This window comes from Falco cherrug, chromosome 17 (genome assembly GCF_023634085.1).
Source record: "Falco cherrug isolate bFalChe1 chromosome 17, bFalChe1.pri, whole genome shotgun sequence".
In the NCBI taxonomy this organism is placed as follows: Eukaryota; Metazoa; Chordata; class Aves; order Falconiformes; family Falconidae; genus Falco; species Falco cherrug.
This window is the reverse complement of record NC_073713.1, coordinates 6849142-6872173: the sequence shown is the minus strand read 5'-3', so window position 1 is coordinate 6872173 and position 23032 is coordinate 6849142. Positions and strand designations below refer to the sequence as shown.

The following is a 23032-nucleotide window of genomic DNA, read 5'->3' as shown; positions in this document are numbered from 1 at the left end:
CTGAACAGTTTTCACATCACTGGCTTTGCCATAGCAATGACTGCCATGCTGCCCTGATAGGTGCAGCTCCCTGGGGGAGACCCTTGAGGCAGTAGGATGGGAGCCAGCATTGTCTTCACTCCAGTAGGTGACAATTAAAAAGAAGATGTAAAAGGAAAAAGATTCAGGCAGGGTGGAGAACCTGAACATGCCAGCAAACAGCTAGCGAAGCAAACCCTTTCCCTCCAAAGCCATTTCTCAGAGCCCAGCTTGGGCATTTTCAAGGGATTTTGATGCTTTCCAAGCCCATCAGGCTGGTAGCAGCCCTGCAGAGCCTGCCAGGCAGAAGGGTGGCTCCTGACGATCTTTAGGCAAGGTGGCCCATGGTGAACATGGTTGCAGCCCCTGTAGGAAGCCCCTGCAGCATCCCTGAGCCCAGCCGGGCTGCAGCCTCCATGCCCGGCACACACACTGTCCTGCCTGGCACATGGGGCCACGATCACAGCACCAGCCGAGCTGCTCTAGTGCCTTACAGAAATTCATATCCCAGAGGATTTCAGCTCTCCTTCAGCAGGGAGGTCTTTAAAATGCACAAAAGCATTACAATTTAGCAAACGCCTTCTGATCAAGGAGACAAGACCATAGCCCTTGTAGTTCAGTGAGGACCTGTATCCTCTGAGCTCAGTTACGCAGGCAGTAGGGAGCAGCAGCAGGTTCACCAAGGCGCAGAAGGCACGTGTAGCACCAGATTTCATTATACAGCTCAGCTCCGCTGTGAGCTGGGCCCTGTAACCTTTTCCAAGGGCTGGTTCTCAGCAGAGAAGCCTCTCGCAAGGATATGCAGCATACGGTCCAAGGGTCTCCACGCACCTCCAGGCAAGCCCAGCGAACTCGTAAGGCAGAGAACGCATGTCACCACAGGAGGTTAATCAGCCCCTGGCTGCACCTCTGAACTCATCCTGCCCAGGCCATTCCCCTTCCCTGCATGCCACCAGAGGGGTGCTCCGGAGGACTTTCCTCTCGTTCCTAACTTCTTTGCAATCTCCTGCAAAACTGCAATTTGCAATTCAGAGCATCACTGGAACAGCCTACCCAGCGTGCACATCCTGCTGGCTGCCACTAGCAGACCGTTCCTCCATGTGTCTCCTCCTGCTCTCTGCACTCCAGTAACTTCTTTCACACAAATCACCTCAATCCTCACGCCAGAGTCATTGCTGAAGGTTTGTACCCAGTGGGTATCGTGGCTGTTGTCTCCAAAAAGGTGTCCTCTGCCTTGGGTAGCTGTCCCAAAGCAGCGAGCGGAGCACACAGCAGCGCTCACCACCCTTCGCTCTGATGTTCCCCACGGGTCCGCACGCATTCCCCTCTTCTGCTGGGACAGTCCATGTGCTGAGCTTAGGCAGCACCGACGTAATGCAGGGATGTGGCACGGCCTCCTCCACACTCATCATCACCCTCACCACCACCGCTGCCGGGGATCTTGACGTAGAACCCAAGCCCTCCGCAGCTCAGGCAGACGCGGGGCCAGTGGCGTCATGCAGCAAATGAACCTCCTGCTGGGTCTGGGTTAGACGTCAGGCAGGGATTTACAGCCCACTTGCCTCCTGTGGCTGCTCCAAACCCTCATCCATCCATCCATCCATCCCACCCTCTACATGCCATTTGTCCCTTCCCTATGGCACAATGCTCCTTGGGGTGGCTGAAGATTTACGCTTACAGGTACACAGGGAGATGGCACCTCCACGAACAGCTACTCCTCTGTATGTCATGCCTTGGAGCTTGATGTGCTGTATTTGGCTTGTGCTCTATCATCCCGCAGGGCTTGGAGCAGGGGCAAGGACATCGTGAGGGGCTGGGATGCCAAGTGCTAGATCAACAGCACTTTTCCTGCTTCAAAACCCTCCGCATCTTTTCTTCTCTACCCTGCAGAGGAAGCAGTCAAAGACTTCCTTGCTCTGATCTCTGAGGAAGCACTCCCCTCCTGCAGAAGCTGCAGCAGCTCAGCAAAAGCAGCAAACAGCTTTGGCTCAGGATGGCCCAAGCCCAGTTTCAAGCAAATCTTCATTCGCAATCTGCTGCATGGGCAACAAGGTCGGGAGCCTGCAAAATCCAGCCTTTTACACCAGGGGAAAGCAGCTAGAGCTGCACTCGGGAAGGGGACCCCCTGGAAACCCACCGTGCCCCAACCTTTCATCACAAGCATTTGGTTGTGCGGGACTCCCAGGATCCCAGGTCTCGTCCACCCGAAGGGCTGCCTGCCAGCATCTCCCCAGCAGCACCAGCACTGCTGCAGCACGGCTGGGCACCAGGAGCACCCAGCAGTGCCCCAGCCATGGGGGCACATGGACCAAGGCAGCCAGCCCTTGTCTCACCCCTGCCTGCCCTGCGTCACTTCCCGGGGGCACCTGCGGCCACAGGGTGCTCGCACCTCGCCGCTCACAGGCATTTTATTTACTTGTTGTAGTCCCTTTTTTTCAGTGTGTGTGCATGCGTGTGCAAGATTGTCTCCAACGTGACTCTGCATTATCAGGGCTATAATGAGTCCTTGTTAAAGTGGATTTGATGGAATAATTATATTCCAAAAAAACCTGCGGGAAAGTGCTCTCCCCTCTTAAAGGGCAGGATCATCAAACGTTCTCGCCACATTATTTGCAGTCACACCTTCTGCTGCATCTGCTCCTTTTAAAATCTCTAACTCCAATCTGATCTGAATATATAAATCTGAATTATCACAGCGAAAGGAGATGTGCTCACACCTTTTTTTATCTGTTGCCATGGCGATTAGATAAAATTCACGCCAAGTCTCTGGGGAAGGATGAAATGATTTCAGACAGAATCTCACCCCACTTGGTGAGAATAACGCCTGGAGCTACTTCCCTCTGTAACAGGTCTGGGCACATGTCGCAGCCACAGAGGGTGGCAAGGGGTGGGGGAGAAGCCAGGACACCTTTAGAGATCTCGGGATCGACAGGGGAAAAGGTTCTGCAGCACCCCTAGATAGGCTAGGGTAGGACAATGCTCAAATAAATCACATCAGGCTGCTCCACGCTGCAAGTCAACCCATCTCAGGCAGAAGCTACAAAATTTAATTGAAAAGGCCAATTCCGCGCCAGCCTTTTGCCCAATCGTCACAGCTTTTGTCTCAGAGCTGCACACACCAGGAGGGAGCAGGGCAGGAGACAGCAGCAACCCAGGCTCCCTCCTCTCCTGGGAGAAGCAGCAGGTCTCAGCCACCAGCCCCATTGCAGGTGACACCCAGGACAGGACAACAGGTGACACCCAGGACAGGACAACAGGCTGGCCCTGTGCCTGCCGCGCTCGGACCTGCAGGCTGCTTGCTCCCAGGCACCTCACTTGAAACCAGCTGGGGTTATTCCACATTCAAGCAAAACCAAATAAAAATGCTAACAGCCGGCAACAATCCTCAGAAACTTATCTCCTGTTCCCAAACCATCTCGATGAAGACAAACACATAAACAAGGGTTGCCTTTCGCCTGGCCATGTTTATTCCGTCCCAGCTTCCAGCTTTTTGCTAGTAACATGAGACTGATGTCCCCCAGAACAAGCCTATTGATACGAGGACAATGCTGAATTATCCAGGTCCTGGCTTTTCTGCCCCTTGGATCGTCCCTCCACATCCCCTGGCACGCAGCACCCCGGCGGGGAGGGAATGCTGCATCCATAAATCCTCGCCTGGTGTTCAATTGCTGGTAGCCTCCCACCGCGTCCCTAGACTCACCACGTCTCGAGATGGATTGCAGTGGAATTTGTGTACGCTTACACTTTCTGCTATTTTAGAGAAAAATGTAACGGGTGGCAGATGTTGCAAGGTACAGCAGAGGAGAGCGTACATCTTCAGGGCGGACAGCCACATTTAACCACAAGAAAGCTACTGCAGTTTTATTTCCCACATCACTGAAGAGTGGCTGAGATAAGTTTAAGAATCCCCTAAACAGCCTTGGGCACTACAGAGGATGGGACAGAAAGGGTGATTCAGGTCAAATTAAGCTCATAGCTGAACCAATGCAAACAGATTAGCTTAGATATTTTCAAAACTCCTAAAAGGCTACAGTTCAATCAAGAACATACACAAAAACGTATCTAAAACTTCACAGAACTCATTTTTTTTCAGTTCCACCCTTCTGGCAAGCTTTATGTTTTGCTTTCCAGAGAAAAGATTTTGTGGATATTCAGTGACTAAGTAAGTACATCCAAGTTTCTGCAGCCCTCAGAGGATATGTGTTAGGGTTGCTGAGAAAAACAGCACCCTTAGAAATGCCTGTACCTTGAAAAGTGCTGTATTTAGGTTTTTTCCAACACAATCTATCAAGTACATGACACAGAAGCACCAAATAGCAGCTCAGCTCTGGGCTTGCCAGCCCAGGAATGCTTATCGCCTCCAAAACATTGCTCTTCCGTGCTGCCCTTGCGAGTCACAGGCTACACAAGGTGGGATGAAAAACGCCATCAGCTTTCCCTCACAGCTGATGCAATGCCATTACACCCGTGAGGATGCCACTTTTGTTCTCCAGGGACACCACGGAGAGCCAACCTGGGCAACATTAGGCCCACACACCCAAGCGACATCCCACATCCCAGCCCAGCACACGACCTCCCAAGGCAAATCCCACCATGCTCTCGGGATGCGCCAGAGCAGACATGCATCGATGGCCAAAGGACTGGAGCCCAACGACAGCAGGCAACCACCCTCAGGGCTGTCCTCCCCACCCAGCACGGTGCTCCTGATAGCACAACGGGCACCAGCCTGGTCTGGTGCCGTGTCTGTGCCACGAAGGGCGAAGCTGGGTGCGTTTCCATCACTGAGGCAGCTGGGGAACGGCTTGGGTCTAAGTGCACAGGCACGCACGTGCTCACAGGGCTGCAGGAGCCAAGCAGTGCTTGAACGCACGCATGCAGCCACAGAGGAGGGGTTGACAATCACTCAAAAATCCACTCTTTCTAGTGTCTCAAGTAGCTCTCCACATCACCACGTGCTTTTGTAAACCGCAGCTGGACACACGCTCCACGAGCACCCACATACGTGGGATCCACACTAGCATGACTGCGACATCCCAGTTCTGCAGGGCCTGCTGACACCGAGCTACAGCCGTGCAATGCCCGAAGAGAGGATGAGTCCGTGCCATGAACTGCCATTTCTGTGCCACAACAGCCAGACCACGGTGACTAAAGCAGCTTCAGTCACACATGCAACAGAGTTCCTCTGTGGCAAATCAAAGCCATGCGAGCGCCTGCGAGACTCTTCATGTTAGCCAGCCTGGTGACAGTACTTTCAAAAAAAAAAAAAAAAAACAAAACAAAACACACACCCACTGTTCACCACACTGAGTTCTTAAACTGGTTCGTTGCAGGAGTTAATCCCTCTTTCCCTACAGAAAAGGGAGAGGGGTCTGCAAAACATGCTGCTCAACTGCAGCCCTCCTACCCTTCTCCTGTTACTCCCCACAAATACATATCAAAATTCATCAACAGCAACAGAGTTTGAAGTCACAGCCTGGGTGCCAAGTGCAGTCTTACACACAGCGCCTGGTCCTGTAAGCACCACAGCTTTGCTCCCAGTCAGCACCAGCCTACATTAAATGCCACAGTCCTGCAAGCGGTGCTGCATGTTTGCGACAAGGCTGAGAACGAAAGGCAAGATCGATTTTGATGTGAGCACCAGCAAAGCAAATGGGTTTTTGAAAACCCTATAATTTCTCTGCAACCCTTGACTTCACTAAACACACATTTTTAGACTGCAGCACAGTTAGGTAGGCATTACACCAAAATGAGCTGCACTAATGATGATTTATGTGCAGGATAACCTTCCATAAAGAATTTATCTGTGATTTCAGGGTAAGTTACAGTGTTGCCAAGTTAACCAAATCATGTAACTCGCCACCCAAACCCCCTCCTGCAGCAGGGCCGCACAGGCACAGAGCACTGCCCTGCAACTGCTTGGAGACCTCTCCAAATGCAAACCCAGCAGGTGCTCCTGAAAAGACACACTTGCCTGGGACTTGGACAGAAGAAAGCCAGGCAGAGGCACCCTGTGTAAGGGGAACGCTCCTGGGCCGGCGAGAGCAGCAGCAGCCCAAGCAACGTGCATGGCATGCCCGATGCTCCCTGCACCATGCAGGATGCTGCACCTGCATCCCACCACGCCAGCCCACCCCTGGCAGCAGGGCATCGCAGGGACCTGCGTGATGATGGAGGGTTTCATTCAGGCACCTCCACGGGGAAGCAGGCGGCTCTCCAGCAGGGCTCTCTGCTGGCAAGGCACCTCCAGCAAGCGCTGCCGATGCCAGTCTGGCCCCACCAAGGTCCTTCACCCACCAGCAAACTGCCATCAGAAGAGCAGCAAGGCTTGTCTGAAAAGACACATCGCAAAGGTCCAGCAGCAGAGGTTGGGAGCCCTGTAATCCTAATTAAGGACAAAAAGAACCCAAGAAAGCGCACAAAAGGGCCACCCAGGCCACATACGGCCAGAGGCCTGAGCTCATGAGAACAGCAGCCCCCAGGGAAATGCTCACCTCAGCTGTTTCTGAGCTACAAAATATTTTGGTTTGGCAGGGGTAAACCCAGGGATGCTAAGGAAAACAGCATTTGCTGTGAAAATAGTCACTTAGAAAGAGTTTTCTGCCACAGAGCGGTGTGGATGGAGACTTTTTTCCCCACTCCTGCATGCTAGAACTGTTCATCCCCTGCTGCACCAAGCCTTGCCAGGCAGATGCGCAGCCTTCCACAGGACGCACCTAGGGGAAAGTTTCGGGAAAAACAGTGAGTTTGGCACACTAAAGTCAGGAGAGAACGCTACGTTACACAGCCAGCTGTAAATACAGCTTGGATGTTCTTCTGAAGGAGCTGCGGTACTTCCAGAAACCTTTTCTTTTTGCAGGCTGACTGGAGGAGAGCTGTGTCGGCACAACCGCTTGATCTTACAATTCAGAAAGCATGTCTGCGGCTGAATGGAGCTATTAGGCCTCAGCACCACTTTTCAGCATTTCTCAGCCTTCACGCCGTTCACTCTGAACAGCAGGGACCCCCTTGTCCTCTCCTCATCTTCCTTGCTCAGAATTAGGACTGAAGCAGAGGTTCACCAGAGGTCAAGACAAGACCACGGTTTTGGTAACAGCAAAGCCAGTTTTAGCTCTAACAGAGGCGCAATAAGGAAATAAGCTTCAGGCAGATACTATATTTGTAATCCAACGGCAAAACATGTTTGCTTGTGTTGACTCTGCACTGTAACACAATTTATATGTTCTGTCTTTAGGGTAATTATTGCTTTAGAATGTTAAAATCGTTCCACTCTAATTAAATCATCATTAAAAAATCCACTGCCACAGCAAACTTGAGAATAAGTCTGGTTAAGATCACGCAAGTGCACGAATGCTTAGTTGATAAACTTGCTGCCGAGCAAACCAGCCACGCTCTGCAAACAAGGTGCATGGGCACTGCTCTGCTCCATCCTGAAGAACCCTGTGTGGCGTGAGCAGCCGCTGCCCACCAGCAAGTGCCGCTGGAGCTGGCACAGCACCCCCCAAGGAACAAACACCACTGCTGCTCGGGCTGGTGGGCCTCGCCGTGCCCCGCTTGCCAAACAGCACAAGCGCGGGGTGGGCAGAGCATCACCACCCAAGCATCTCACTGCCCCAGGAGGTGGGCGTCACAAACTCCTTGGTCCCATCCACCGCAGAGAAACCCACCTTGGACTCACTTGTTCATGCAGACACAACTGTTTCCTGGGGCTGCACTGAGCAGAGAAGGGCTGGCAAAGCTGTGGTGCCAGCCTGTGCCCTACCGAAGGGTGCCATGCTTTTTCCAAACACCAGCTGGCCTCCAGGTAAGCCGCCCCAAACACGCTTTTAAACTGCTCTCTTAGATCACCCGGAGGTTTCTCACCCACCAAAATGAAACAGACGTTTCCACCGTATTCCAAAACACTCTGAAGTGCCAGAAGCTCCTTACACAGGCTCATGCCCAAGGAAGACATTTGTAAGCAAAAGTTTCCCTTTCCGGGCAAAAGGCTGCTGCAGGCGCAGGCTGGCTGCTGATCAACGCAAGCTCATCACTCCGAACGCCCATCCAGGGAAGCCCACATTCCCGAGGCAAAGAGTTTCACATCGCATTTCATCCCAAGACTGTCAGAAAGGGGTCAGGGCTGGGGAGGGGGGGCTCTGCAGACTCGGGTCCCGACCACGAGAAGACAGCTGGCTCACAGCCCCGGCGCTGCAAACCGTGACAGGCCCCATGCCAGCCTCAGTCAGGAGGGGTGCCCAGCTCCCCTGCCACACAGGGGGCTGCAGGCAGCCCCTGCCCGCGCATCACAGCCCTGGGGGGCATCACTCTGCTTCCCATTGCCTGCCCCCAAGGGTACAGGTCACGCTGAGTCAGCAGATGAGCTGTGCTCAGGAGGCACGGGCGAGAGCCTCCAGAGCCCTCAGGAGAACCTGTCACCCCCCTCCAGGTGAAGCACTTTGGTCCATAAGCCCCTTAAGAAAGAAACATCCCTGCAAGAGGGATTAGAGCAAATCGCCTCTCATGCTTGGTCAGCGGCTGCCCCAGCAGGCGCAAGGCTCAGGCCCTGCTCCTGGTGGCATCTGCTCCCCACAACACTGCCAGCGCAGCAACACTGAGCCCTGGAGGAGCTTTGGGACTTGCTGACCTGTGAGCAAATACCAAGCACAGAGCATTCACTTTGGGCAAAATCCTTTAATTCTCTCTGGATCCTCCTGGGGAAAACAGTATTGATTGCTTTACTACTAGCTTACACATGCTGTGATGGGCAGCCAGTGCTGCCATCAATACCAACTCCAAGAAGGGAGCCAAAAGGTCACCCCAGGACATGGGACTGGCCCTACACAGTGCCCAGCACCTGCCCACAGCCCCTGCACTGCTTCAAAGCCTGTGACAAGCCAGGAGGGCACAGGAGCCAGCGCCCGCAGCACCAGCACGGCTTGGCGAGCAGTTTGCCAGGTTGCTCTCCCCTCGTGCTGAGCTGCACAGACGTGCCTGGTAGGCCGTGTCCCATCAATGCCACCTCTCCTCCCTCTGCCCCAGGGGACCGGCTGGGGGAAGACCCCAGTTTCAGAGGCTCCCTGCTCCCACAGGAACCCAGGGTGCCCTGCACCTGCCAAAAACATGTGTGGAACGACCCAGGGACAAACCCAGAGCTGCAACATCCCTGCACAGGTGGGGGCTGCTGTCCCTCCTGCAGCCCCCTTCCCCACAGATCAGTCAGCGCCGAGTGGGACATGTCCCAGGCTACAAGGCAGGCACATGAGATGAAGGGTGCCAGCAGCTTCCAGGTGCCAGCACAGGGAAGGGGCACATGATGCCGTTTTTACTGAGTTCTTTTCCCCACAGCTGAATCAGTTGTGAAAACTTGCTGGAATAGTTACTGGCGCATCACCTGACAACATGAAAACCAGCTCTGCCTGCAGAAGTCAGGACACAGACAGCAAGGACAGGCTCTTTTTCTGTTCTCCGAGCCCCAGCTGCCAGGTACCCGACGCTCACAGGCACACAGGTGAAGCCAGGACGGGGACACCAAAGATCCATGAGCCCAGAGATACACAAAGTACCAACCACAGCACCAAGGAGACCCTGAACACATCTGCTCACACCACCAGCATTTTCCAGTATAAAGCCGCAAGACTGTCATCAATAAAAGCCTTTGCTTGGACTGCACAGGCACCGACAATAAGCGAGAAAAAAAGATCCTCCATGACAGGGAGTCTCACCCATGGCAAAGCAGGTCACTTTTTCCAAGAGAACAGTGGGTCCTCTCTTACCTGGGATGATAGAAACGGTGTCTTTCTCCCAGGACACAACACTAACGTATTCCTGCACTGAAGAGGGGATGAGGCACTTGAAAACAGCCACGTTTCCACGCATCGACCTTTGGTCCTCCACCCGAACGGTGTACGGTTCCCTGAAAACTGTAGAGAAAAGCAGATGGTTGGTAGCATGACAGTGCTGGAGAAAAACACACTTCCTTTTGCTTTAATCCCACGTTTCCCAAACAAACCAACCCACCCAGCAACAAACTGCTTCCATCCAAAACACTTGGCCCATCTTCCCGGGGAAGAAAGCGGCTCTCCTTGGGAGACCGTAGCCCTGGGCTTGGCAGGCAGGGGGTGGTCTGGCCCAGCTCCTGCTGCTGGAACCCTGCGATGGTCCCCAGCATCACCCAAACTTGTCACCAAAGCAAGCTGCTGACTTTGTAGCCAGCAAAACTGCTAAGGCAGGGGGTTGCAGCACCCCAATTTCAGTACAGGGACCACGGGCATCTCGTAGCTGTAACGTTCAACCTGCCACCTCGGGAGGTAATCATGTCACTGCTGGGTGCGTGCTGAAAATACAGCTGGGAGGCACCTGGGAGACACAGCACCCTCCTAAACCCACCAGAGGAATATTTAGGGAAGCATATGACAAATTTCCAAGACATGCCACAGTGGGAGCCATGAGCTGTCCCCACCACGCACCCTGTTCCTCAGGGAGATGCACATCCCTTTGACAGCTCCACTCTGCTCCCTGGACCAGTGACAAGGAACTCCCCAGTGCCACAACCCTCCAGTGGCACTCACTAGGTAAGGTGGATCCACCCCAGCCTCTTCAAAAAGACAAAATGATGTCACCATGCCCAGCAACACATGCAGGCACCATAAACTCCTAAAATTCAAATATAAAATGCAGTGAGTGCAGGTGCCTCCTTACTGTGATGATAATTGTGCCCTGTAGGACGTGGGCACCTAAGCATCACTATCATGAGACATGCATTCACTTCATCATTTAAAAACAGCCCTTGGCCAGAACAGAAGCAGCTCAACGAATCTCCCAAGACAGAACTCAAAAAGCAGCCCCAAAAGGAAGGTGTTTTCCCCGAGTGGAAAGCACCTGCCGGCAATGCATCACGTGTTGCACAAACAAGCAAGCAGCGAGAGGGTGACAGTATTTCCACCCTGGATTCCCAAGCTTTCAGGACATGCTGCTCTGCTGCAAAAGTGGGGGGACAGACCCAGGGGCACATGCCAGGCTGCACACCCCCAGGTGTGTGGTGACACTTGCCAGCAGGATCCGCACACCAGCTGCCTGGTAGAGGAGACCAGCAGCAGCAATAAGGTATTAAGTTCCGAGCTGCAGAGGGCTGGCTCACCCTCACCTGCCCGCAGCTCAGCCACCCCCCGGCGGGCAGAGCCCCCCTGCCCCAAGGGGATGCAGGGAAGAGGGCTCTGAGTGACCCCTGGCTGGCTCTGGTTACCCACCCGGTGCCCCGGTGGGGAGGACGAGGGTCTGCACTGCGAGGGCACAGGGAGAAGCCTACCATGGAAAGGCACTCCAGAGCCAAAGCAGATTAGCTAGCAAAAGCTTCCTTAATCACATGGAGCAGGAGGTTTATTCACGGGCTTTAGAGGCCAGCGGGGACCACGAAGAGCATCCAGCCTGGCCTCCTGCACACTCACTGCCACCGCCCAGCCCACAGCAGACCTCGTCCACCGGCACCCACACTCACCCCCACGGCTGCCCCAGCAGCTCTGACCCACACCAGCCTCCACAGCCTGGGCTTCTGGCCTTTGGGAATAATTCCCACAAGGGTAATGTACAGCCACAACTAGCACACTTAATTTCCATTGGCTAGAGAGATTTGCTCCATGTGCTCACCAACAAATTTTCCAAAGCTTCCAGAGATTTTTCCAATTCCTTATATTTTCAACTGCATTTTACTCATTTGCTTTCTTTGTACAGCTTTAATTGGCTTCCCTCGGTGCATTGCCATTACAAAGCACTGGGGAGCGACTGGGATGCAAGATGACCAGGAGGAAACAGAAGTAGGGGAATGTTTCACAACCATTTCCAAGTGCCATAAAGCCGAAGCACTTTGAGCTGCCACAGCTGGTGCCATCGTGGTGGCCCTCGGAGCCCTGCGTGTGGGCCCCCACTATGTTGTACTCACGCCTCCTGCTAATTGCACCTGCTAATGTGACAGGGAACGCTGCGCTCCCAGCTGAATTCCCACTGGCAGCAGGCGTGCATTCAACCCAGTATTGAGAGAGGGGGGTGAAAGCCAGGACACAGCTCTGCTACTGGCTTGCTATGATCCCAAGGAAGAAGAGTGAAGCAAAGGCTGCCTGCCCAGCAGGGAGGCAAGGACCAATGCAGCACATCCAGAGCAGCTCTCCGGACAGCCAGAGCAGCCATCCTTGCTGCTCAAGCCCTGGGCACCCGCAGCCCCCAGCACCCCTTGCCAGGGAGGTCTGCAGAACTCCGCAGTCTCAAGCTATGTCAAGCCCAGGGTCACCAGCGCCAGAGGGGCCACAATCATCCACTCAAACACAAGCCACCCCCATGCAGGCAATTGCCCAGGGCCAGCAGGGGTGCCACAGGGGCCACTCAACCTGCTGCACCCACCCCGGGTTGCCAGCCAGCACCAGCTGGCCACAGCGCTCACCGCTGCCCAGCACGAGGAGGGTACCAGCTCCACGCTGCACGTCGCATTTACTACACCCTATCTGCCCCTGTCCCTCCTCCACCGAGCTGTGGTTTATAGGTAACCTGATAGCGCTGGTAAATAATTCACTCTGCGGAAGGGGGTTAATACCAATTTACTCTGCAGTACAAGGTATTAAAATAAAAAACCCTGTAGTCACTTCTGTCATGTTCCCTCTGCTAGCCCCACTTTTAATAGGTTACATAATGAAGCCATTCCTGGGCTATTAGCCCTCCTCAGCCTGGTCAATAATTTACTATAATGGCTTTTGGAATCAGCTCTTTGCTTTTTTTTTTCTTAATAAGCCTTGGCATGCTGGGGCTGGATGCTATAGTAGGAACAGACAGGCTCGAGGAGGGCTGTGGGACAGAGTGGGGGTCTCTCCACCAAGGACAGATGTGGTCCGGCTCCTCCCACAGTCATGAAACCCCCCAATGCATGGTTGGGTGCAATAATATCTGTTCAAAGGGAGAGGATCTCTCCTGCTGCAAGGCTGCAGCCACACCACAGCCTCCAGGCACTTGGTGGAGACCCCCAAGCTGCACATCCTTTCCCTGCTGGTCACCCCAGCCCTCTCCCAGCCGGTAACAGGCCGGTGCAGAACTGCGGAGGTGCAGAACCAGTGGTTAACTACAGCAGGATGCTGTTTTGCAAACAGGTACTGGCAAGCCTGCTTACCCAGCACCCTGTCCTTCTCCCTGCTCTCCATCCGTGCAGCATCCACCAGTTCCCTCACAACAGGCCAATGCAGCAGCCCTGGTTCTGTGCTCTGCTCCCTGGGCAGCAGCACCATGCAGCAGGGCTGCCAGACCAACCCACGGTGCAGGCAATGCAGCACGGCACAGCAGCCCTTGCAAGGCAGCAGGCACTGGGTCCCGCTGCTCCATGCAGGATTGCCTGGTCCCATCCCCATTCAGAACAGCCTGGCTCTGCAAGTGGGACAGCAGCGGTGCTGTCCCGATGGTCAGCGTTCCTGGTCCATGCCAGGGAGGCAGAGGCAAGCGAGGTGAGCTCATCAGGCCAAGCAGCAAGGCAAGGAGATGACTGGAGAAAAGCCAGCACCTCGTCCAAACCCCAGCACCCACAAAGAGCTCCTACCTGCTTTAACACGGATATTTGGGCTCCTGATTTTGCCAGCCGAGTTCTCCGCGGTGCAGAAGTAGTCGTTGTCGTGGATAAAGCTATTGAAGGCTGATGGCGAGAAGGAGTAGAGCTGCAAAGTCCCATTGGCATGGACATGCCGGATGTGGGGCACATCGTAGATGTCGTCGCCTGTGGCCAGGTACCACCGAAGGACAGCGCTGGGTGACCCTGCTGCCGGGCAGGGGATCACCACCCCCACTGTGCTGGAGAAGGTGACCTGCTGGATAGAGTCGTTCACAAAGTAGAGGCTGGTTCCAACATCTTCAGCATGTGCTGCAGAGAAAGCAGAGGCCACAACGGCAAAGGGTTACTGCAGAAATCGCCAATCCCCACCAGCACAGACAGCACCCCTGAGCCCAGCCCCTGGCCCCACACGCAGCAAAGGAGCATCAGCGCGTAGGCTGGAAGCATAAAGGCCACCTTCACAGGCCAGCGCTCTTGCTGGCAGCATGGATCAGGGATCACAGGCACCTAAGCAGGACAGCTAGGGGCTGTGCAAGCAAGGAAGGGTACCCAGGGTGTCCCCTCCAAGGCCCCCCCAGGTGGCCGTATGCACCCAGGTGGCACTGAGCACACAGTCCCACCATGCCTCAGCACCCACAGACCTGAGGACACCCACGTGCAACGATGACAAACCAAGCTGAAGAAACCAACACCATTTCTCCTGCAAAGCACAACATCCCCCAGCCTGGAGCAGCAGCCAGGCAGCATACCCCTGCCTCATTGCTCCCCCAGCACAGCCCTGGCCAGCCTGCGGCTGCAGAAGCCCATCGGTGCCAACACCCTCAGTGCAAGCCCCCCCCAAGCAGGGCAGAGATCTTCCCCGCTGCCTCTAAACCCCAGGAGAGGGGCCTGAAAATGGGGTTCAGTGCTGCTCCCCTCTCCCAGAGGGAAGCCCAGTCCCATCCTGCCCTAAGCCTGAGCTGCCACCAGTGCTGGTCATCCTTCCACCACCCAGCAAAGACTGAGACACCCAGAGTTCATGGGCACAGTCTGGGCAGAGCTTGCAGCCGCTCGGATGGCCAGGGGCAGCTCTCCAGGGCACCGCAGAAAAGCACTTTCCTTCTTCAAAATGAGGGAAGGGACCTCTTCACCCAACTCCTCCAGCCTCTCCTTCCCACTCTGCAGGACCACGAGCTCCCCTTTCTCAACCAAAGCCAGCAAGATTGGCTATAAATAAGGATGAGGAGGCCCCCAGTCACTTAGATCCGTTTTCTTTTTTTAGTCGCACTCTTTCCAAGTGGGCGGAAGGACAGGGATATAGAAAGCGGCCCTCGGCGGGTGTATTAATAGCTCTGGCTGAGAACACCGCTCGTGGTGCCGCAGAGCCAATAAGCAGATCACTACCGTGCCGCCGGTTCAAAACGAGTCACGGGGGACCCTCTGTGACCTCAATTCCTTAACTTGGGGAGGAGGGGACAGGAGCAGGAGGGGACAGGAGCAGGAGGGGAGAAGGAAAGCCTCATCCATACAGATAGCCTTGCCTCGGCTCTGAGGGCGAGCGCACCGCGGCTGCTCACCTGAGGAAAGGCTGGTTGGGTGTCACTGGCCACAACCACTCACATCTCCCTGCAAAGCTTTCTCCAGCGCCCAGCGGCGAGCACACGCCTCTCCTGCCTTGGTGCTGTGCCACCAGCCTGCTCCACACCGTCCTCAACCTGGTCAAGATGGGAAACTCCAAAGCACCTCACCCCTTCCCAGAGCAGAGTCCTCTCCATCCTTCTCCCAGCTGGACGTACAACCTCATTGCCTCTTTCAGCACCCATGAAATCAGAGGCGAGAGCATCTGGTTCTTGCTCTCTGCGTATTCTGCACTGAAGCATCACCTAAAAAGACAAAGTTTCCTCCTTTGCCTACACAGAGCCCTGCTGTCCCCCATCAGGGGCACTGCCCAGCCAAGCCACCCATGCAGCAGACTAGCTGACTAGCAAGGTCCAGCACTGCCACCACAAGAAACAACAGATTTACAGGTGGAGAAAGCACCTCCATATCTCCACACACATCAGTTCCCTGTGTCCAGGCACAGGTAGAAGTAGACAAAGCCATTTATTTTTCCCTCCCTCAGTGACAAGCACCAGAAGGACGGACCAGGGGAGGAAAGCGCTCCAGCCGAACCTCCTGCACAGCAGCGCCAGGCTTTGCAGAGCTACGGGGCCACAGCACGGCCCTGCAGATGTCATTTTGTGACATCTCCAGCCTGGTTTGTCGTCATGAATCAGCATTTCCCTTCATCAGAACAGCATGGTGCTTCTCCCAAATACATGAAAGAGAAAAACGCACATTTGCAGGCAGAGGAAGGAAAACAAAGCACGCGGCAGCAGCAGTGTGCTATTTGTGGTAAAGCCTGTCGCTCGAGCAAAGCAGAAGATGGCTGGAGCGAGGGCACATGGTATGCAAGGTGCACAGCAAAAGCCACCCTTCGCCCATCCTCCAGCTTTGGATCAGGAACATTTCACTGTGCTCAGCACCCCGCCATCCACCCAGCTCTGCCCCAGGCCCCATCCAGCATCTCCACCCCAGATCCCAGACCACAGCTTGAGAAGGCTTCTGCCGTAATAAAGATCATAGAACATCCATGGCCTGGCAAGGAAGTATCTTTTTGCCAGGCAGCACCCAGGAAGGTTTAGAGCTGGACGGGTGAGGAGTGGAAAAAACCCTCATAAACAAAAAAAATCGTATTACCCATAAAGCTTTTTCAGGTCAAAGGGGGAAACGGATTTTTAATAGAAAATGGAAGTTATGGGATTGGCAATAGTTATGTGACAGACGCATAGAGTTAAATCCATATAATCTCCTTTACCATTTAGCATTGAGCACCATCCTAATTCCATGTTTCATAAAACTGTCTCCAAATCACTGAGAGAGATTAAAAATTTAGAAATAGCACTGCAATATTTTTAAACCAGAAATCACTGCTCACATCTGGTCAGATGTCCTGACCCTAACCTAAATATCGAGGGCATTAATTCACATGAACCTGAAAAAGAGGAGTCTAGAGGAGTCAAAATGGAACAGTTGCCGCTGGGGAAAATGCAGCGATGCAGGTGTGCAGCACCAGTCCTGGAGACTGGCCCACCAGTAGCTGGAAGCTACACAAAGCCCAGCACACAGCCGGACACAGTCTAGCTTGCTCTGAAAGGCATCTATTTTAAGTTATCAGAGTGCAATCTTCCCAAATTGTAGCAAATTACAACCTAGAGGTATTGAAATATTAATATCTCTATCTGAGCTGGGAGAAGCAAGTCATTTTGCTATCATCCCTTCGGAATATTTACCAGTCTCGATAGCTGGACTTCCCAAACTCCACCACCATCAGCAGCACAGCCAACCTCAGCACTGCAAAGTGCTGCGCTGCACAGGTGGCACTCATTTGCTCTAACGAGCGAGCAGCCATCAACTGACCCCAGGATCTGTCACCAAGCCACATATTTCTGGAAGAGGCAGCTGAGACGTAGGTGCGAGTCCTGCACAGGCTGAAACCTCAGCGTGAGCAAGCACAGAAGTGCCATCACCTCCCAGGCGAGTGCCCAGCAATGCAAACCCTTCTCTCCTCCAAACCTCACGGAGAAGAGCCTGTCCCTTTCTACGAAGCAGATTTAGGACTGGGCTCAGACAATGACCAGCTTTGTGCCCCGCACAATTAGGCAGACGTTTCTCCTGAGCTAAGAAGGTTTTTCTGCCTGCGATGCACATCACCCATGTTAGCAAGCTGCTTGCTCATGACCTCACAGCCCGTGCTGTGCCCACCCAAACCCAGCAAGTTTCTCAAAGCTGAGCAAGGTCTTCTGGACATCAGTAACTGGGTGGAAACCCAACAGAGATGGGAAAAAGCTGAACAAGCTGTGTTTCAAGGGTGTTTACACAAACCTCTGGGCATGGACAATCCAGCCTGGGCCGATATGGTTCCTCAAGGGGTGGCAGAGGTCCCTGATTGCCAGAGTACTTCTTTACAAAAGAGCAGCCACTCTAGGCTTGACTATTTGCCACAACTAAGCATGTTGCTGGCATTCAAAAGGAGGTTTTGCAGCACCTCAGAAAGGGCAGGCACCAGACTCAAGCTCACAGTACCCCATCAGCAGCACCTTTCCTGAGATCTTCCCCCTGGGCTTGGTGGCCTGAGGCTGGGTACCCACCCCAGCCTTCCTCCAAGGCCAGGCGAGATGCTGCTGAGGCAGCACCACAGCAGAAATCCCACCAAAGGGACTGCAGGAGCCAGCGGGACTTCTCCAACAACCAACTGTAATGGGCTGCAGGGATGCTGTGAAGAACAGCAGGCTAATCGCCACCTCACCACTCATTTATTATCCTCATTAAGGGTGTTTGACACCTGCCCTGTTCAAGGAGAAAGCGAACTGAAGCCTGGCACGCATAGCGGGGCAGGAATTACAGGTAGGTGGCAAGTCCTAATATTTTCTCTCTACTGCCTTAAGATACAACAGTAATTCCATCACATACTGCCTGCACACTTGTAATGCAGGAGCGGTCTTTGGCCTCCCCTGGAATGAGCTTCCTCCCAGCCCTCATCTTCAGGACATTTTTAATAGCCTTCCTCCTAATGAAGGGAGTGACCTTGGAGCCGACAGAGCAAGAAGTGGCATCTTGAAGCATCACGGAAGGGACGGCGAGAGAATCAGCTGAGAAGAGGTGAGAAACGCAAGGCTGGTACCCCTTCAAGCGGAGCACAGGAGGTGCACACACTGCCAGGAGCGCAGCACAGCCACACGGGATGCCACCCCACCGCTGGGGCTTTCCAGCCCAAAGGGTTAAAGCCACGACTGCAGCTGAGTGGCCTCCCCCGCTACACACGCCAGCAACTCAGGGACCAGTCTCAGGGGTGTGGAATTTGTGCCATGAAATGCTGAGCACAGCCTGGGGCATTCAGCTGGTGCCCAGCACAGCAGCAGCAATGGCAAGTACCTGCCATAGCACCTTCCCCGCCTCGACACTGCATTTTGGGCAGCGCAGGAGTCCCACCCTTGTGGCACAGCCCCTCTGGCCTGACACAGTGGCCACTGTCACTGGGAACTGAAGAGGGAGTAAAGGAGAATGGTGCCTCTGGTCCTCTGCGGGTAAGGGCACTGCTCAAACATGCTTGGAGTGCAGGCGCCTGCTCCTTAATGCATCTGCATGGAAATTAAGGCCTGAACCACCTCCAGTTATTATGACAGCACCCAGGCTGAGGCTGTAACCCTTGCCTGGGAAAAAAAAAGAAGCTCTCCCTGCTGATCTGCCTGGCCCCTGAACCTCCCGTGTCAGCTTGCTAGAAGTACCAGTCTCACCACCCCATCCACACAGGGGGCTGACACAAAGCTGGGCATCCCCAGCTCTGCACATCCCCCAGTTCTGCACCGCCTCCCAAGCCCCCCAACCTGCCCGAGCTCCCCCCGAGGGTCCTCTGCCTTGGGGGGCCGAGGAGCAAGCCCAGGGCCCACAGGCAACAGCCTCTCCCGCCCCTTCCACAGCCCACCTCCACATGTCAGCCATGCTGAACACGAACCCTGAGGAGCTGTAGCCAAGTCCCATGGGGACAACCGGTGACGTTACCAAGCCTGGGTGACAGCAAGGTCCCCCCCAGGGAGGCTGGGGCCAAGCCGATACGAGGGGACGCACCAGAGGCTGTGCACACCTGCTGCTGGGCTTCCTCTGGAGCCGCTGGACCATGCTGCTCGGCACACTGCAAGCCTGCACGCTCGCTTTTCAAGGCAGAGACGAGGATTTCCACCACACAGCCGACAGGTGTGGGAAACGAGGGGAACGGATCAAAAGGGCAAGCTCTGAAACCTCGCTCACCTTCTTCCCCCCTCCAAGTTGCACTCACTCCCTTCTCTCATGGAGAGGAGCCGGCACAGCCCTTTCAAAGAGGCAGCAGCTGGGGCAGGCAGCAAGCGTTAGCACGAGTCGGGAAATGGATTTCCTAAATGTTTGGTACAGCTCTGCTGGCAGATGATGGCGGCGACATGCAGATTGTATGCGGTGGGGTTTGTTTCTTAAGGATCTACAAGCAGGGAAAGGGTAACTCACAAAACCATGATTATGTAAAAATATGTAGCTGGCTATAATCTAGATTTCAAAGACAAGAAACACTCTGCACCCAAACCTGCCACTGCATAAGCCTCCCAGGAACGCACGCGTCACAACGACTGCAACAACCGCACACCTTCCTCCTTCGTGCCCTCCTAGGAAGTTGCACTTATTCACAGCCTGCTTATCTGGGTGTGAGATGACTTCACGTTACCCAAGGCACAGCTCAGAACCCGCATGCTGCCATGTCAGAAGAATTCCTGCCACAAAGAGAGGCTTCCAGCTCTATGCTTGCGCGGGGCTCATTCAGCCACCTCAAAGGAGGATGGAGCGCTCCCCATCCCTCCGCCTCGGGACCATATAGGCAGAGACCAGAGCACGGCAGCAGAATGGCGCCCTGTGCCACAGCTGCCCAAAGCTGAGCCTACAGCTCCCAGGCAGCCCCTGGCTCCAGGAAGGGCTGCTCGGTAGCACACCCCTGGCACCCGCCACTCGTGCAAGGCACAGCCTATTCCTCCGGAGAACAAATGCACCAAGAAATAACTAGGGTTGCCTATATCAATTTTCTCATCCAAAGGCAGGAGCAGCCCTAAGCCCATGCCAGGTGCAGGTAAGGGCTCCGGGCAAGTCACCATCGTGGCTCCTTGTGCTGGGAAATTTTGGCTATCCGCAGGATAAACAAACACCGGGCATGGCGAGGAATTCAGCACTGCAGGCTTCTCCTCCGTGCATTTAATGAGGCCTCCATGTTTTATTTCAGAGACAAATGAGCGCTGTGCCACACTGGGGGGCTGAGATGGGGAAAGATTAAAAAACGCGAGCTGCATCGTTCACTGCACCCAATACAGGAACATCATGTAAATATAATGCCAATATAAATCAGGCGGCAGGGACATCCAGCAAGAACAGACAGGGAGACGCTTTCCCAGCTCCAAGCCTCTCAATTTTGACCAGTATGTTCTTCATCGCACCGCTTGCCACTCGCCTCCCCTCCTCCTCTGCCTGGCTGCTCTCGCTCGCACTGCCAGACCATCTTCCTGCTCAACTCCCCGATTGTTTGCTTGCCAACCGCCTATTTTCGGTTATTTTATAAGCAGGGGAGAAATAAGCAGCTACAGCCCATCAAGGGATTTCTAAACTTCAGTGGTCCCCTGCATCAAATGTGTATTTGCTTTCAGTTTCTACTTGAGCTCTTGTTCTACAGCAGGAACATGTTAAAAGGATGTGCTTCGATGCCCAGAAATATTAAGTATCCAAAAGGTTTATCATGCATTAAGCAATTCATTTTTTTTAGCCTATTATTATAATGAAACTTCCATTGTATTGCTGTCCTCTCTTTGGAACCATTTCACTTTAACACTTTCCATCACCAGGTCTGTTCAACACTGAAGATACATTTAATTTCTTAAAAAAAAAAAAAAAAAAAAAATGAGGCCATGAGGAGTTGTGCTAATGGAGGCTTTTAATTTGCTCTTCTCAGAAGAGATAGCTCTGTGGGAAGAGATCCCTTTTCCAAGAAGCTGGGGCTGAAAACATGCAAAAGCAATAAACCCAGCACAGCTCTTTATTATTTTGACTGGGGGGAGGGGGGGGGGGGGGGGACGACACACACACAAATCATAGCATCCTTCACAGTTATTTATTTTCAGATCTGTTTTTTCCTTTTAGCACCGTAAAAAATGCAAATGTAAGCAAAGCAGATGCTGGCACGTTCAGCTCAGTGGATCCTATAACACAATAGCGATTTTGGGGTAAAGCTCCCAAACGCAGCTTTACTCCAGCTCACATAAAACGGCTACTCCATAATTAATAATTGATGGAATAATTGATCATCACCACACAACTGGCCTGGATGCCCTATTAAACCTTGGTAAATATTTTTCATGGGATTAACATTCAGATAAATGGGTAATGTAATAGGCAGCAAGAGAAGTCTCATGAAAGGAGGCAGCTCCGTCCCCTTTCTTTCACTTTCCTCATCTGCTAAAATTTTCCCCTCACCGTTCTCAAACGTCAAAAAAAGCTAAATAGGGCAAATGTCATCTTACACCCCCCAAGCAGACCATTTCCCAAAAGGTGGGCACTTCCATCACCACATCTGCAGGTTGGGTCATGTGCAAGAAGGGCAATTTATTACAGAAACATAATTAAAAATTCCCACAGATTTGGGAACGGGCAATTCCTTTATGTAACGTCGATTGATTGTTGTACCAAACGCACCGCGGTTTCACCGCCTGCCTCACGCACGGCTCCTTGCCTTGATTTTTTTAATTGCATCTCTAGCAGAGCGTCGGTTTGGAGCATTACCTCTGTAGATCCGAACGGCAGTCACTTAATCTCTAACTTTACATTAATCTCTAACCTAAGCGCGTGTCTCCTTGACACACTTGTTCCCTGGTTGTTCCCCCCCCCAGCCCCGCACCCAACGGGATTTACACCAGGGCGCTGGGCCACCCTTCCCACCGCCTTCCCGGGGGGGAGGATGCGGTTTGGAAGGCGCCGGGATCAGCGCGATGCTGCGAGCGGTCCCGTCGGTGCGGGACTCCCGCTGCCCACGGGGAGCTCCCGGAGCGGCTCCGCCATCGCCCCCAGCCCCACGACCGGGACCTCCGGGGACAAGCAACCCGAGGGGTGCCACGAGTGGGGGAGAGCCCATCACTACCACTCTCACACACACCCCACCCCCTTCCCAGGGCCACTTACCTTTCCGCAAAGAGTACAGCAGGAAAAAAGTTACCAGCCACATGCCATAAAGAGCAGCCGTGGCCCGGGGCTGGCGCAATGTGGGGCGGTGCGGTGCCCGGTGCGGTGCCCCGGCGTGCCGCGCTCCCTGCCGCCGCGCTGCCAGCCAGGGTGAGGTGCCCGGAGCCGAGCTGCAGCCGCTCCTCCTCCCCGAGCCCGGCGAGTGGCGTCGGGAGGGTGGGCCGGGCTGCCGCGCCTGCCCCCGCCTTCCTCCTCCTCCTCCTCCTCGCCCGGCCCGGGCTGCGAGCGGCGGCTGCCCCGGCCCCGCTGCCGGCAGGCTGCCCGGCGGCTCCCCATCCCGCACCGGCGGCTCCCCATCCCGCACCGGCGGCTCCCCATCCCGCACCGGCGGCTCCCCATCCCGCACCGGCGGCTCCGGCTCTGCCCCGCGGTCCCGTCTGGGGCTGGGAACGGGGGGACAACCAGGCCACCCGCTCTCCTCCTCCCCGGCCTCTGGGATGCTTTATTGAGCAGCCCGGGGACAGAAACCAGGTTTTCCGGCACCAGCCCACATTGCTCCCATGGCAGGGGGCACGGACAAGACGGGCCTAGCGGACTTCATTAGGCATTCATCCCTCTAGCCAGCAAATAACAAATAAATACTAGTTAATGCTTTACTTTGGGGGGTGTTTACCCAAGGCTTCGCTCCAGCCTAGGATC

At 54.3% G+C, this 23032-nt stretch overlaps 1 protein-coding gene across 1 annotated transcript in view; it reads right to left on the bottom strand.

The window, feature by feature from the left end:
• The window catches only part of DSCAML1 (DS cell adhesion molecule like 1), a 113974-nt gene extending 91457 nt beyond the window's left edge, over window positions 1–22517 (bottom strand). The window contains 3 exon segments of the mRNA XM_055728570.1: window positions 9771–9917; window positions 13565–13882; window positions 22334–22517. Of these exon segments, the coding sequence (XP_055584545.1) occupies window positions 9771–9917; window positions 13565–13882; window positions 22334–22376 (508 nt within the window). The 5' untranslated portion in view covers window positions 22377–22517.
• Window positions 22518–23032: the final 515 nt, after the last annotated feature.